The 15,638-nt window shown below is 40.6% G+C and overlaps 1 protein-coding gene across 5 annotated transcripts in view; it reads left to right on the forward strand.

Moving 5' to 3' along the window:
• Window positions 1–15,638, forward strand: part of LOC135100577 (adipokinetic hormone/corazonin-related peptide receptor variant I-like) — a 382,588-nt gene that overhangs the window by 312,293 nt on the left and 54,657 nt on the right. For all 5 annotated transcript variants that reach the window (XM_064003596.1, XM_064003594.1, XM_064003598.1 and 2 more), the window contains one exon: window positions 247–454. In XM_064003596.1, coding sequence (XP_063859666.1) covers window positions 247–454 — 208 coding nt within the window. The remainder of the gene's footprint in view (window positions 1–246; window positions 455–15,638) is intronic.

Here is a 15,638-nt window from a genome sequence, read left to right on the forward strand (position 1 = left end):
CAGGGTGATTTCTTGTAGCTTCCATTGTTTTGCTATATTTTCATGTTCTTATATTCATCCGTCTGTCTTTCCACTTACCTTTCTGTTTATAAATGGAGTGATACATGTCGGTCTAATGGCCACTTGCAGCTTCCAATGTTTTCCTTGTTCTTACATCCATCCGTCTTTCTATCTGTCTATCTATTCATCTCTCACTGTATCTCTCCCCATGACTCAACTCCCCACCTGTCCCTTCTTCCCTGCCAGGTGATCATCTTCCACGTAGAGACGCACCCGCAGTTCACCTTCTACGTGCAGTGCGTCACCTTCAACTTCTTCCCTTCCGAGCACCACGAGATGGTCTACAACATCTTCTGCCTCGTCATGCTCTACGTGGCGCCGCTATCCATCATCATCTTCTTTTACGGGGCCATCGTCGTCACCATCTTCCAGAAATCCAGGCTCTCTTCTGACGGTGAGTGAGTGAGTGAGTGAGTGAGTGAGTGAGAGAATTGTGAGTATGATGTTTCGATTGACCGTGTTATTTTGTAAGGATTTTATTTATTTATTTATTTATTTTTGTCATGGTTTTCGTTTTTCTTTTTTCTTGTATTAGTTTGAGAGTGGGGTGATGGTGGTGGTGGTGGTAGTGTGTGTGTGTCCGTATGTGTGTGTTTTTTTTTTTCGTATGGTGCTTTACTATATGGTTGTTTTGTTGTTTGTGTGTTTGTTTGCTTGTGTTTGTTTTTCTTTTCTGGTACTATAGTTGTATATATATATATATATATATATATATATATATATATATATATATATATATATATATATATATATATATATATATATATATATATATATATATATATATATATATATATATATATATATAATGGTTTGGTATGTGTGTGTGTGCGTGCAGTTTCTCTCTCTCTCTCTCTCTCTCTCTCTCTCTCTCTCTCTCTCTCTCTCTCTCTCTCTCTCTCTCTCTCTCTCTCTCTCTCTCTCTCTCTCTCTCTCTCTCTCTCTCTCTCTCTCTTGTAATAAAGTGAATGAGAGAATGATAAACTCTCTCCTTTCACAGTGACAGTCATAATAAATAACGAGAGAGAGAGAGAGAGAGAGAGAGAGAGAGAGAGAGAGAGAGAGAGAGAGAGAGAGAGAGAGAGAGAGAGAGAGAGAGAGAGAGAGAGAGAGAAAACGACGGCGTGATATTACATAAGGAAAAAAACTGAAAATACCTCAACACACACACACACACACACACACACACACACACACACACACACACACACACACACACACACACACACACACACACACACATACACACAGATTGTCCAGCCAGCGCTGTGTCTTGGCCGTCATGAAGCACTGCCCCATACCTCTGATGTATGACGCAATATCACATAATCTTGCTCTTCGACCTACACGCTGCAAACGCTCAGGCGGGCGGGGATACAAGGCAGCGTGTCTCACATCCAGAACTAGTGAGTCGAAATGGCACATAAAGTTTGTAAGGTAGAGGGAAAGAGAAAAGTTTGTTTCGTAGAGTGAAAGAGAAAAGGATGTTTGTATAAGAAAGAAAGAGAAGAAAATAGAATGTTTGTAAGAAAGAAAGAGAAGGGAATATGTTTGTAGGAGAGAGAAAGAGAATAGAAGTTTTATAAAAGAGAGAAAGAGATGAGATGTTTGTAGGATAGAAGGAAGAGAATAGAATCTTTGTAGGAAAGGGATACTTTTCAGCAGCGACACGGAAAGCACAGGAGAAAACAAAGGAAGAACAAAAAGAAGATTGGTAATATCTCACGAGGCTGTTTTGTGAAATGCTACTCCGTTTAATCTAAAGCAAGAAGTGAAAGATAGGTTGGTAAAGATATCAAAGGTGAAGCTGTGAGTGGGTGAATGAGCAAATGAAAGATTGTGTGAATGAGTGTATGGGTAAAATATTTCAAAGGTTAGTGGGTGGATGAATTGGTTTGTAGATTAGTGAGTCAGTGAGTGGATGAGTGAATGAATAAGTGGCACAAATGTATGAGTGAGTGAGTGAGTGAGTTAAGTGGACAAGGCAGTTTTCATTTTCATCCCGTTCAACAAACACATTATCAAGATATCCACAATTAATATGATTGGCTTTCTCTCTCCCTCTCTCCCTCTCCTTCTCTCTCTCTCTCTCTCTCTCTCTCTCTCTCTCTCTCTCTCTCTCTCTCTCTCTCTCTCTCTCTCTCTCTCTCTCACACACATTCTTTTTTCTCAGTTTAAAATTAAGTCAGCAGTTTTATTATTTTTTCAATGCAGCTTTGTTTTTCCCTCTTTCATTCGAAGAATTTTTGTATTTTTACGCCCTTGAACATTTTTTTCCCTCTTTCCCTCGTTTTCAGCTGTTTTTTTCTTTATATTCTTTCTTGTTTGCTACGAATAAAGTGGGATCGTTGTTTCGTCTCTCTCTCTCTCTCTCTCTCTCTCTCTCTCTCTCTCTCTCTCTCTCTCTCTCTCTCTCTGAAAGTATTGACAGGTTATACACGAGAGCAGCAGGGAACACACAGACCACTTCCTTGTCTATATATTATTAGCCACAGAGAAGTGCGGTAAATATTTACTAGCATTGTACATTTCGAGATTTTCCAGATATTAATTGTTACTTTCCACGTCACCAGTATGAAGATTCAGATTATATGTTTTTTTAGGTTGAAATGAGTTGGTTCTTTTACTGGTATCATCAAATTCATTATTTTTATAGTGACCAGGTGAGTCTCTCTCTCTCTCTCTCTCTCTCTCTCTCTCTCTCTCTCTCTCTCTCTCTCTCTCTCTCTCTCTCTCTCTCTCTCTCTCTCTCTCTCTCTCTCTCGCATTAGGCATTTTTTACTAGTGATCATCTGCTTATTTCATACTAATACGTCAAGTTACATGTCTTTCCATTAATACTACACGTGTCATACCACCACCACCACAGCCGCGACCACCACCATCACCACCACCACCACCACTACCACCCGCCCACCCTAGCGCCACCATCACTTCTGATATTCCTCCGCCTGCCGGGGACAAGAACGAGACGGTGTGTCGGACAAATGTAATTGGACTCGACTGTTGGTTGAAAAAGGAGTAAGAGATGCGAGGAGATACAGACGGCGGGGAAAAAGAGAAGGGCACAAGAAGGAAGAAGGGAATGGGATAGGAAGGATGAAGGATGGAAAGGGAAGTGAATGAAAGCTGGAAAGGAAACGGGAATGGAGAAACGGAGGAAAAGAAAAAGAGAGGACCATAAGAAGAGAGGGAGGGATACGATAAGAAGGATGAAGAAAACTGAATGAAAACTTCAAAGGAAATAAAGGAAAAACGGAACGGAAAAGAGGAGAAAGAGAATCATGTAAAAGGGAAGTCGATAGAATAAGAAGGACGAAGTTAAGGAAATTGAATGAAGGATGGAAAGGAAGGAGGGATGGAGAAACAGGACGGGGGAAAGAGAAGGGCTTGAGAGAGAAGGAGAGGATATATATGATGAGAAGGATGAAGGAAAGGAAATGGAAGTGAATGAAGACTTGGAAGGAAAGAGAGAAGGAGAAATAGAAGAGAGGAGAAAGCGAAGGACATAAAAAGGAAGAGGAAGGTAGAATAAGAGTATAAAAGATAGAAAGCAGAGATGAGGTCTGGAAATGATAAAAAGAAAAGAAAAGGGACGAGAAATGAAGAGACATAAAGGGAAAGGTGAGCATAAAGAAGAAATGATGAGGAAAGAAACAAGGACTGATATAAAAATAGATGACAGGAAAATAGAGAAAGAATGAAAGAAAGAATTGTTGTGTATCAGAGAAAAAGGTGGAAGAAGATATAGAAATGGAAGAAAAATAAGAGAGAGAAAAAAGCAAAGATTTAAAGGACAATAGAGAAGGAGGAAGAAAGGAAGGGAACATAAACAAGAAGTTAATAAGCGCATGGAGAAAGGAGACGAAAGAGAAAGAGGAAGGAAAGGAAAAGAAATTAGAGAAAAGCACGAAAATCGATAAGCAAAAGGAATTGAGAGACGGGAGAGAAGATTGGTGGTAAAAGTGGTAAAAATAAGAAAGATAGAAAAGGGAGAGAAATGAAGGATAAAGAAAATTGATAAGGTAGGAGAAGGAAGAATGATAAAAAAAAACAGAGGAAAAGAGAATAGAGAAGGAAAAATTATAAGGAAAGGGGAAACAAATTAAATGAAGAGGAGAGTTAATCTGTAGAGAGATAAGAGGATAGGTGAGTATGTATGAGTTGAAGGATAAAGAAAATTGATAAGCTAGGAGTAGGAGCAATGCAAAAAATAAATAAAGGAAAAGGAAAGAGGGCAGGAAAGTCACAATTTAAGGAGTAAAAATTCAAAAGACATAATCTGCTGAGGGAATATATCAAAAGACGATTTTTGATTAACTTTAAGATTAAGAAAAGTAAGTATTATTGGAGAAGAAATTTAATTAACCTGGAAATATGTTATCACAAGACATCGGAAAGACACCTGTGATTAAAGGCGCCACAGGTGTTCACTCAACGCCTCCCACGCCAGCGACAAGACTTCCCCTCCTTAGTCCCTCGCCTGGATAAGTGATAGTAATAGAGATGCGTCGCCCTTCACTTCGCAAGACTTACAACTTAGGACAAGATTTTCAAAAGTTTCAACGCCTTATCGCAACCACTTTTGAACAGGATTGCCATAGTGGATGTTATTTTGATTTCCTAAGACGTTCTCGTGATGAAATGTTAAGGTTTTCGTACCATCAGTTGAAAAAATACCCACGACTTGCAAACTTAGAACATGATTTTCAAACGTTTCAGCGTCTTATCGCGACTACTTTTCAACAGGCTTTGGCAAAGAGGATGTTACTGTGATGTTCTAAGGTGTTGTCGTGATGGTAGCAAAGATAAACAAGAGTTCCAAATCATCAGTCGGAGAAATACCCATAAATACTTGATTACTCATATCTGTGGGCCTTTCAAAACACAAATAATCCTTGGAAGAATCTATAGGAGTTTCAAAAAAAATACAGGCTTTGTTCTTGTTCTTACTTTTCTTTGTTGGAAACTTGGCAAAAAAAAAAAACGTGATAAATACAGACACTGGATAGTCTTAAGTGGAGTATGGATAAATCGATGAATGAGAGCAGGTGGTGAATTCGTGCCAGTTATAGAGTGGTTTGTTCCTTGCTCTAATGATTCGCCAATCACAGCTTACTGTTTCACCGTTTAATTCCTCGCCAATCAGAATACTGCGCTGCTTCATTTTTTAGTTATTCACCAATCAGAGTGTTGCTTTGTTTTATTGTCTTACATTTTCACCAATCGGAGTGATGACTTATTTTATATTTCAACTCTTCACCAATCAGAGCGATATATTGCTTCACCGTCGAATTTTCCACCAATCAGAGAGTTACATTGTTTTATTGCTTTATTTTTCGCCAATCAAAGTGTTATGTTGTTACCCTGTCTAATTTTATACCAATCAGAGAGATGCAATGTTGTACTGCTTTATTTATCTTCACCAATCTAATCCATGTATTGTTAACCTTATTTTTTCACCAATCAGAGCGTTACATCATTTTGCCGTCTAGTGCTCTGCCAATCATAGCTTTATTTCGTTTTACTGCCGAATTCTCCTCCAATCAGAGACTTGTATTGATTCATCGTCTAATCTTCCTGCAATCAGAGCGTTGCAGCGCTTCGACATCTAATACCTCACCACTTCAGAATGTTGTGCTGTCTGGCCGCCTGATTCTCCTCCAATTAGGGGAGTTCTGTAAATGTTCGACCTAGTTCACCACCAATGGGAGCGTGTTGCCAGCAGCTCTTTATAAATCACAGCATTATGTCATTTCGCCTCCCACACCTTCGCTAGTCAAGGCTAATTTCTCCTTAATTACCCCGTTCATATCTATTTATTTATTCACATGCCACTGTTAGGTCTTCCATAAGGCAAAAATGCGTATTTCCGGGTCCTTTACGTGGTCTAATTTCTCCCTCAGTCATTACGTTATGCAAGTTGCTCTGTGATTAGCGCACACAACGTAACCTCACGCACGGTAATAACTCGTACTCTTGGCAGGTAAGTATTCCATGATGGTTGGAGTGGCTAACTTTACATGTCTTACACCCCTTTGCCTGAGCAGTGTTGTCGTGGCTCAGTCTGGGAGGAGTGAGTGGGATGGATAACTGTCAGAAAGATTGCGAGATCGATTCTGGCTTGAGGCAGTATCTAGGTAGGGGAGGTAACGTGCTTTTTTAGTCCCTTCGGTGCCATAAGCAATAATTCACAGCGCTGGAATCACTGTGCAGTAATTTTACAATCACCTATAAGAAAAGAGATGAACAGGGTACGTTTTCTTTCAATATCTTGTAAGTGTAATTATTAGCGGTGACATTAAATGAATAAGTGAATAATTGAATAGAATTAAAATAAATACCTGAGTAAATAAATATGCCAGAGTGGACTTATGTGTCTAATATTCGTAACAGGAAAAGAATGAATTAAAGTCAACTGTAGCAGGCGCCATATAATAAAGTTAACCGTAGCGGGATCCATATGATCGTGTTATTACAGCACCAGCGTGTGGTACGTTCATATATCAGAAACGTGCGTCGAGGATACGTTCATTCCAGGATGTGTCAGTCAAGAAATGCGGTCAGATACTTATTTCCTTGACTCCACGTATCAACAAGTTTCAATTTCCCCTTCCGCGACGTGTGTTGAAGGGAGTACAAAAGGCGGCGGTTGCGCAGTGGCTCCTGACTCTGCAAAGAATTCTGCAACCTGATTCCAAGTCATTCCAGCGCATGTCGGAGTTTCCGCGTGTCGCCTCCTGGGGTTTAGTGACTTGTTTACTAGATCCTGTTGCTCGTCTCTTAATAAAATATTCAATGCTTGCTTCGGTGGTGAAGTGAACTTGGGACGAGACGAACAAGATTAGCATATCCCTGTGCAAGAACTTGACGTCCAATCCTAAGGCTTATGGCAATTTTTTTTTTGTTTTACCTTGCATTACCTTATTACGAGAAATAAAAATAAGGTAATTAAGTAATATAACTTCAATAAAGAACTAAGATTGTAACGATACGGAGAAGATTGGCATGGGTAAACTAAAATGAAAGGATGAGTATGAATTATCCAGGATGAAAAGATCAGCATGGATTAACCAGGATGGAAATATTAACATGACTTAGCCAGGCCGAAAGGATTGGCATTGATTAGCCAGAGTGGAAACATCAGCATGGGATAATCAGAATGAAACAAAATCACGAAGCTTTCCATTTCTTATTTCTAACTCACTGTACTTTCTTGCACTTCCGCCATGCCTCCCTCGCCAAGCTAATATTATACATCATTACAAACATCACAATAGGTAGAATTTTACTCCCTTGGCCAATATCTGTACTCGAACCTAGGGACAGTCGACAAGAGGCTCAGAATACAAGCCGGCACACCACAAGGAAGACAGCGGCGACCACAGCAGTAAATAAGGCAACACTTCCCCTCGCTGGACAGCTGGTCATGTCTATATTAAGCTATTCAGTTACAGATGCAGTGTTCAGATTAACTTTGATATCTCGAATAAAGTGGATAATGCTTGGACGTAATGGATTTGTGGGTATGTGTGTGTCGAAATTTTTTGGGTATGAAAATAAAGCTAAATTGACAAGGAACTTTTTGGTTGACTGATGCGTGGGAAGCGATAGGGAAGGAAAGCCAAGACACTACTAGACACAGTGCTTGATAACAAGGGCAACAAAATGGCAACGTAGGGGTGGCAGAGCAAGGGGAAAAAAAAAAAAAAACAGAAAACTAGATAAAGATATTTCAGAAAAAAAAAAAACACAAAAAGCGTTTAGTCTATAACAAAGAAAACAAGTAAAGATGAATTAAGAAAAGTAGCGTGAGGTCATTGTAGTGCAGTAAAATCAGACAGGATAATGATAATGATGAGGAGGGGGGGAGGAGGAGGAGGAGGAGGAGGAGGAGGAGGAGGACGAGGAGGAGGTGCGTGCGTCCATCCATTTGCAAGCCTTAGCATAATTACTGTGGTGTGTGATCGAAGTGAATGGAACGAACGCCGCCCCTTAAATAACTCAGCGAGGAAGAGTAAAGAACAAAGGAGTGAAGTACGAGTATGAGGGACAGTGGAAATTTTTAGGGTCAGCTGTGCGTGGGCAGGAATCGCTTGATACCTGAGTTAGTAAAATTGTTAAAAGCCATTCATGATTACAGACTTTAATTTGGGTTACCCGAGGACGCATTTCCTGGAATTTTCCTGGAGAGAGAGAGAGAGAGAGAGAGAGAGAGAGAGAGAGAGAGAGAGAGAGAGAGAGAGAGAGAGAGAGAGAGGGGAGGGGGGGAGGAGAAGAATGAATGTAATTGCATATACGTAGTAGTTCAGAGAGAGAGAGAGAGAGAGAGAGAGAGAGAGAGAGAGAGAGAGAGAATCAATATGAGGAAAGGTATATTGATCTGTAAATGAAAAAAAGCCTTATATAGTAAGCAAGAATAATCGGAGACAGAAACAAACAGAAAGACAGACAGAATACAAATACAAGTCCACTTATATCACCACCACCACCACCACCACCACCACCACCACCTCAAACCACCACCACAAACCTCTACCAGATCAAGGGAATGTCGAAGGCTGCGGGGAGGTAGCGAAGAGAACCAATCGAGATGGAAATGACAGAAAAGAAATAGAGTTTGGCTTGCTAATTGGATGGACCTTTGCTAACGTGGACCCCAGAATAAACTCAGACTTTTTAACATGCTGAGTGAAGGATGAAGGGGAGGCAAATGAGTCTACCTTGAACGGCCACGCACCAGAGAGAGAGAGAGAGAGAGAGAGAGAGAGAGAGAGAGAGAGAGAGAGAGAGAGAGAGAGAGAGAGAGAGAGTCAAAATAGGGACGAGAATTTTGACATCTGTTGCGGACAAGTTAATTAGTCTGTTTTAACTGACCCTGATACGTGGATGGAGTGGAAAGGTGGTGTTTTCTTCATGTTCTCCTCCTCCCCCTTCTCCACATCAGTTTTCAGGACATTTGAGGTAAGTATGCGTGTAATTTGCAGAAAAAAAATCTTTATTTCCTCAGCTGGTATTCACTTTTACCACAAAGCTGGTATTCACTTTTATCTTTGTGAATTCGGGACTAAACACACACCCACACATACACACATACAGACAGACAGATACAAACTAACAGTAAGACAGATAACGACAGTAAGAAGGCCACAGGCAGATAGACAGGCAGACAGACAGACAGAGACATTATGAGTGAGAGCCTGTATACACACTCAACAGGAAGACAGGAGAGCGGTGACAAAGAGTGGATGAAAAAGGTTGTTAGTGTGCGTGGGAAGGGGGCGGTGAGGGGCCAGTAAGCAGATTGATGTGTTGTCACTTGCGCCACGATTTGAAGGAAAGGAAAGAAGGAAGGACGTAGGTGGTGGTGGGATAGTTAGTGTTAGTTCTTTATATTCTTGTTTGTTTTCTTTATTGTGAGATTTAAATAGTATGTTTGATTTCCTTCTTACATACACACACACGCACACACACACTCTGAGAACTAATTTGCTTCGGGAAATGCGAAGAGCGTTCAAGGAAAATAAAAATCTTAAATTTTCTCTGCCTTTCCCGGAACCGCAGGAGATTCCTTACCCTCCCCTTACCATGCACTCCACCTTCCTTCTCTCTACCCCTCTCTCCTTCCAATCCACACCCCTCTCACCACTACTCCACCTTCCTTCACACCAGCACCTTTTCTCTCACCTACCCATTCCACATCCCTCTCACTCACTCCAGCTTCCCTTACTTACCACTCTACCTTCTCTCTCACCCACCTTACATCCCCCACACCTCCATATTTTCTCGCTGCCACTTACCTCCCCTGTCACCTACTCCACCCATCCACTCTACCGTACCTCTCACCTGCTTTCTGCCCACCAACCGCACCGCCTTCCTTGAGCTGCGATGCGTCATCCTCGTTTACTATTGTGGATTCTGAGTGCTGTGTGTGGTCTCTGCCTTCTTTCTTTCCTCATCCTTATGGCGGGGCGTGTAGGTGTTCAGCGTAGGTCCCCTTGTCCTCTCAGCATTGCAGCGCCCTTGATGCTTTCCTGAGTGGGGTGTTGGTTCGTCCGGCAGTGTTGTGTTTGTTTTTTTACGCTCCACCGCTAGACAATTTTTAACATTAGCTATAACTTTTTAGACACTTTTATTTGACGTATTGCGTGATCTTAACACTACAATGCTTGATAATTTTTCCATTACCTACAACTTTTTTAGACATATTTTGCGACGTGTTGGGTAATCTCAATGTTAACTGCTAATAAATTTTCATCTGTTACATACAGCTTTTTTTTAGACATTTATTCATTTATTTATTTTATGGATGAGGGGATCTAGCGAAGGACAACAAAAGGTGAAAAAAAAGAAGCCCACCGAGGTGCCAGTCCCTCAAGATCAGAGTCGAAAAGGATTATAAAAAAATTGAGGAGGCGTCTTGAAACTTCCGTCTTATGCTTATATTTATGTATTCTGGGAAAAAAATAATAACTTTCTATTATGTCTTTTCCGTCTTTAAGCAAACTAATTTTCTCTTTTCAGTGCTTTGATAATTAACAAGGACGGACCACAACAGCAAAAGATTAAAAAATGTCGATTTTGTTTTACGTTATATTTTTTGCACGATTAACTTCTCTTAAGTGAGCCAATAAACCCTTGCGCTTTAAAGGTGGAGTGTGGTAATCATTCGTAAACAATCCATTAATCAGGTGCAGGTAATAACGTGGGTCCTTAACTGCGTGTTTGTCTTATATATTCCCTTGAGTTTTGGGGGGATGTTTTTCACGCCATCATATCTTTAAGGGAAGCAATAAATCCATTGGGTCTCGATCATGCGATATCGTGATTATAAGGAAGTAAAACATTAATCAAGTGTAGGAAATAAGGTGGAATTTTTATTTGGTTTCGTGCAATAAATGTGCCCCACTATTTTGTCAATATAATTCATAATATATATATATTTTTTTTTTCTTTTTTGTGAGCAGATATATTTAGATGAATTATTGTGATTTTAAGGAAAGAAGCTATTGATGAAGTGTTAGAAATATGATCAAATCTTTCACATTATGTTTGTTTTGAAAATGATGTGGTAATTTGGAAAGTTATATTATAGTATCTTCTATTTTTATAAGCGAAGAAATATATCACTTCGACTTAAACTTTGTCATAATTGAACGGAAGCAACACATTAATCAACCGCAAGAAATATGGCGAAAACTTTAACATCACTGTGCTTTAAGAATGCCATGGCCTTTAAGTAAATATTAGTAAACTTTAATATCTCCTTTTAACGACCAGATAAGCCAATGAATTTTAAACACCGTGTATCATAACTATGAGAAAACAAGCCATTAGTCAGCTGTAAGAAATGAGGTGGAGTCCTTAACTTTTGTGTATGCTTTACATTAGTGAGAGAGAGGAGGTTCACATTCTGCTTCTACTTGATCACTGTGTCACTGCCTTTCTTGTGAGAGTGTCGCGTCAGAAGAAGGGAAGACATGTACAAGTAGAGAGTAACCCTGTGGAAGCGCGTGAGAGTTGAGGTCTGGTTTATTAAAGTGAATTCAAGGTCTGCGTTTGGTTTGTATTCCTAAACGTTTCGGCGTCTGATCGTGACTACTTCTAACACTTTCACTGTGATATGCAACAGTTCACAACACTAAAAACAATGTATGAAATCTTTATAAGCGTCTACAAGAAAAAAAAGAGGCTAAAAGAATAGGTTGTAAATTTTTTAGGTAACAATGTTTGGTGGTGGACGTGTAACAGAAATAAATGTCTCAGAGTGGTTAGTGAGTTAGGAAAGACCAGTGGAAGAGTGATCAGGATCTTGTGGACTCTTTTATGTGGATTTCATGTGTCTTGATAGTTATATTGATAGTTTTACAAGAATTATGAATCGTCGATAGAAGAAGACACGTACGAGAATCCACTTAAAATCATTTTTACCCTCTGAAAATAATCGTAATGAGAGAATAATGCGTTTAAAAATACGTGCCCAATAAATGACATAACATGATATCCTGTCCGCTGTTTACGTCAGTTCCAGTGATATTATTAGCACGTCCTCCACCGTGATGTACACCAGACATGAATATTTTCAGAGTTTTCCACATTTAGCCGTTGCGTCATTGATGTAGGAGGCGAACCCGAGGAAAGGTGAAGTTTAATAATCAGGTCATGGCGGGGATGCTCTTGTTACCAGGAGCTGTGCAGATGTAATGATGTCACGAGGGAGGGGAAGTGAGGTGCGGTGCCGTGACTAGCAACGTGTGTCAGTGCGTGTTTCCGAGGCCACGGTACAGTGCTGAGGAAAACAAGATAATATCAGCTAAGAAATAAGAATAAATGTACAAGGGTGGCTCTGGTGGATATAATTTTTCCCGTCCGTCCGATACCTGCACGGTGATAACAACAGACACTGCAGCAACAGTAGGATTTAGGGAACACTGAGTCGCCTCAGCAGCAGCAGCAGCAGAAGCAGCAGAAGGCAGGAAGGAGCAGGAGTTGAGGTTGACGAGCCCCCTGGTGGGCAATAACGAGGCTGAGCAGCGAGGCACCCCTGCCATCACGACTCTGCAGCGCCGCTCGCTCCTGTCATTAGCTGGCTGGAATGAGCGCCCTCAGCAAAACAAAAGTGTCTCAATCAGCAACAAGCAGATTCACATAAAGGAGGAGTCGCCTCAGCCACGAGTTGCTGGGACGAGAAAGAGAGATCCTGTAAAAGTGTGGATAATCATCTTGGCTTCACCAGCAAATTGGAGATCATTATTGTTGTTACCGAAGCGGATTATACCTCTACTGACGTGACTTGTGAAAATATGCCAAGAGAACAGAATAAGGCGTTAGTATTCCTATCAAGGTTTTGGAGCTTCTTCCTTAACCTACGGACGCGTGCTGCCGCTCTGAATAATGTTACAGGCACTAGTCATTCCGAGGCAGTGAACATTATAGTACAACAGTGTATCTCAACATTTTTTTTCTGACTGTCTATCCAATGAAGTGTTTCTGCAGTGGTGACTCATTCATCTGCTCACTCATAATATCAAGATTGATATGCAGCTTGACCTTGTCTTTTTTTTTCTCTCTCTCTCTTATTTAATCCCACTTACTAACCTTATGTACGTGTAGTGGAGGTCTGATCTCCTAACTTAAAATAAATCGGTCCGAGATTCTTCTTATATAAAAAAAAAAAAATGTTATTCCTTAAAAATCTTTCTATTTTGAGAACCCTACCGGACTTCCAAGAATTTTTCCACGAACCTACTGGAGCAAGGGAACCCCAAGCTGAGAACTGCCGCTTTGCTCGTGCAGGGAGGCTGACGCAACACGGAAGCGTTACACTGACGCTAAAAAAGCAATTAAACAAAAAAGTGTGAGATGGTGAGATAGGAAAGAAAATAAGAGTGAAAAAAAGACTGGATATACAAGTAGAAGAAAGAGAAACGGAGAAAAAAGTACAGTTAATGCTGGATTAAAAGAAAAGAAATTAAATAGATTAAACGGTGTATGAATAATAGAAAAAAAGACACATGGTTAAATATAAAAAGGAATATGTAGAAAGAAATATAGATAAAAATATACGGAAATACAAATATGGAAATGAAATAAGACATGACAAAATGTAAATGCGTTTCTCCAGTGCTCCCTCTCCTCGCATCCCTGTCCCAGTACGTGCAGTCCATTCAGAGAGAGGGAGAGAGAGAGAGAGAGAGAGAGAGAGAGAGAGAGAGAGAGAGAGAGAGAGAGAGAGAGAGAGAGAGAGAGAATGGTAAAGAAGACTCAGACAGAGGTAAGGACTCGCGTAGACCCAACATACTTCCTCCAAAGCCTTCACGGGGCGTCGCTTCAATGAGAGCAAGACCCTAGCTGGTGATCACACTGGTGGGGAAGAGCTGGGCGTCTTTCACGTTTTTATATCTTTCATGTGATGCTAAAGTCCCTCCTCTTCCTCCTCCTCCTCCTCGTACTCCTCCTCCTCCTCCTCCTTCTCCTCCTCCTCCTCCTCCTCTATGGGTTGTTTTCTCTATCCCACGACTTCAATTCCAAGACAAAATTGACCTTAATCCCCAGAAACTGTCTTCCTATATCCGTGCAGCAGCGCCTTGTAACCAGTTGTTGGTGGGAGTTAAATTAGATCAATCGATGTTATCCTTCTCTCTCTCTCTCTCTCTCTCTCTCTCTCTCTCTCTCTCTCTCTCTCTCTCTCTCTCTCTCTGGTAAAAACATAGATGGTAGCAAACATTATTTTTTTCTTAAAGGGAAAATGAAACGAGATCCACACACACGTGCTCCTCGCCTCGCCTCACCTTTCACTTCCGCGTCTTTCATCACCTCCGCCTATCTAGGGAAGGCTTTCATGACCACGCCCGGGAAACAACTTTGACATTTATGGTAACAATGTGTCTTTCGGAGCTTCCTCAATAGTATTTAAGATATTTATAAAGAAGAGCAGCTGAGATTGGAATGTGATTAGTTTAGGTAAGAAAGCGAATGTTTAATCTCAGGGTTGCAGTAGTTATCACATAATTTTGTCAAACGTTATTGCGTAGAGTTTAAATCCATGTAAAAAAAAAAAAAGAAAGGAAAGACAAGTTAATAGGAAGGTTTGAAGTGTTTTCTCGATAGAGAAGAGGTATTTTTTTTTTTTTTTTTACGCGTCAAGGAGACTGGCTTAGAAAGAAAAATTAAAAAAAAAAAAAAATCAAAGACAGCTCAACTTAGTTCCCCCAAAGTCAAAGAAAGAAAATAAATGAGGATCAGGTTACTTCCTGAAGTGTTTTGCTCCTCCTCTGAAAACCTGTCCACGCCGTCAGCACAAACTGATCACTGTATAGATTAGAAAAATTAGTTGATCGTGATGGTGAGACAACACATGATGAAGCAAAAAATCTTTATTTTTCTTTCTGTTTCACCTTGTCTATTTTTTTCAGTACCACATTCCCCTCACTGATCACTGAATCGAGAAACTGAGAAATGAAAATGTGTGTGAGAGCCAGGTGCCATAGAAAACGTGTACCTAAAACATATCGGTAGAAACGGAACGACCAGGCGAAGAGAAAGGGTCGTCCTGTGTTGTGTGTGACGAACATAGGCGGCAGTCACAATACCCCAATCAGTCCACCTTTATCAGATGGACTGGTTCGTGATTCGTGGCGGCGAATCACGTGCATGGATCCGGTGGCGGGAAACTTCTCGGAAACGTCTGAAAATGTGTTGTTGGGGATGGTTTGCGCGCGCGCGCGCGCGAGAGAGAGAGAGAGAGAGAGAGAGAGAGAGAGAGCCCCTCCGCCTGGTGATGTAGTGGCGGCAGCAGGTGTTACAGTGTCCCATTAGCAGGACAATATTGGCCACTCTGTTTTTCGAGAGAAATTGCCGAAAAAAAAAAAGAAAACTCGGTAACTAACTGAGTCGTATCAAGGTATATGGAGAAGGCATTTATATATTAGAAGTGTGTGTGTGTGTGTGTGTGTGTGTGTGTGTAGTGTAACCGCGATTTGTTGGACTATGCTAGTTACTGGAATTATGCTGAAGCCTATGTCTTTTAGTCAATAAAATATCCGTATATCTATCCATATACGAGTATCTATCTATCT

The sequence above is a fragment of the Scylla paramamosain genome, chromosome 5 (assembly GCF_035594125.1).
Source record: "Scylla paramamosain isolate STU-SP2022 chromosome 5, ASM3559412v1, whole genome shotgun sequence".
Lineage (NCBI taxonomy): Eukaryota > Metazoa > Arthropoda > Malacostraca > Decapoda > Portunidae > Scylla > Scylla paramamosain.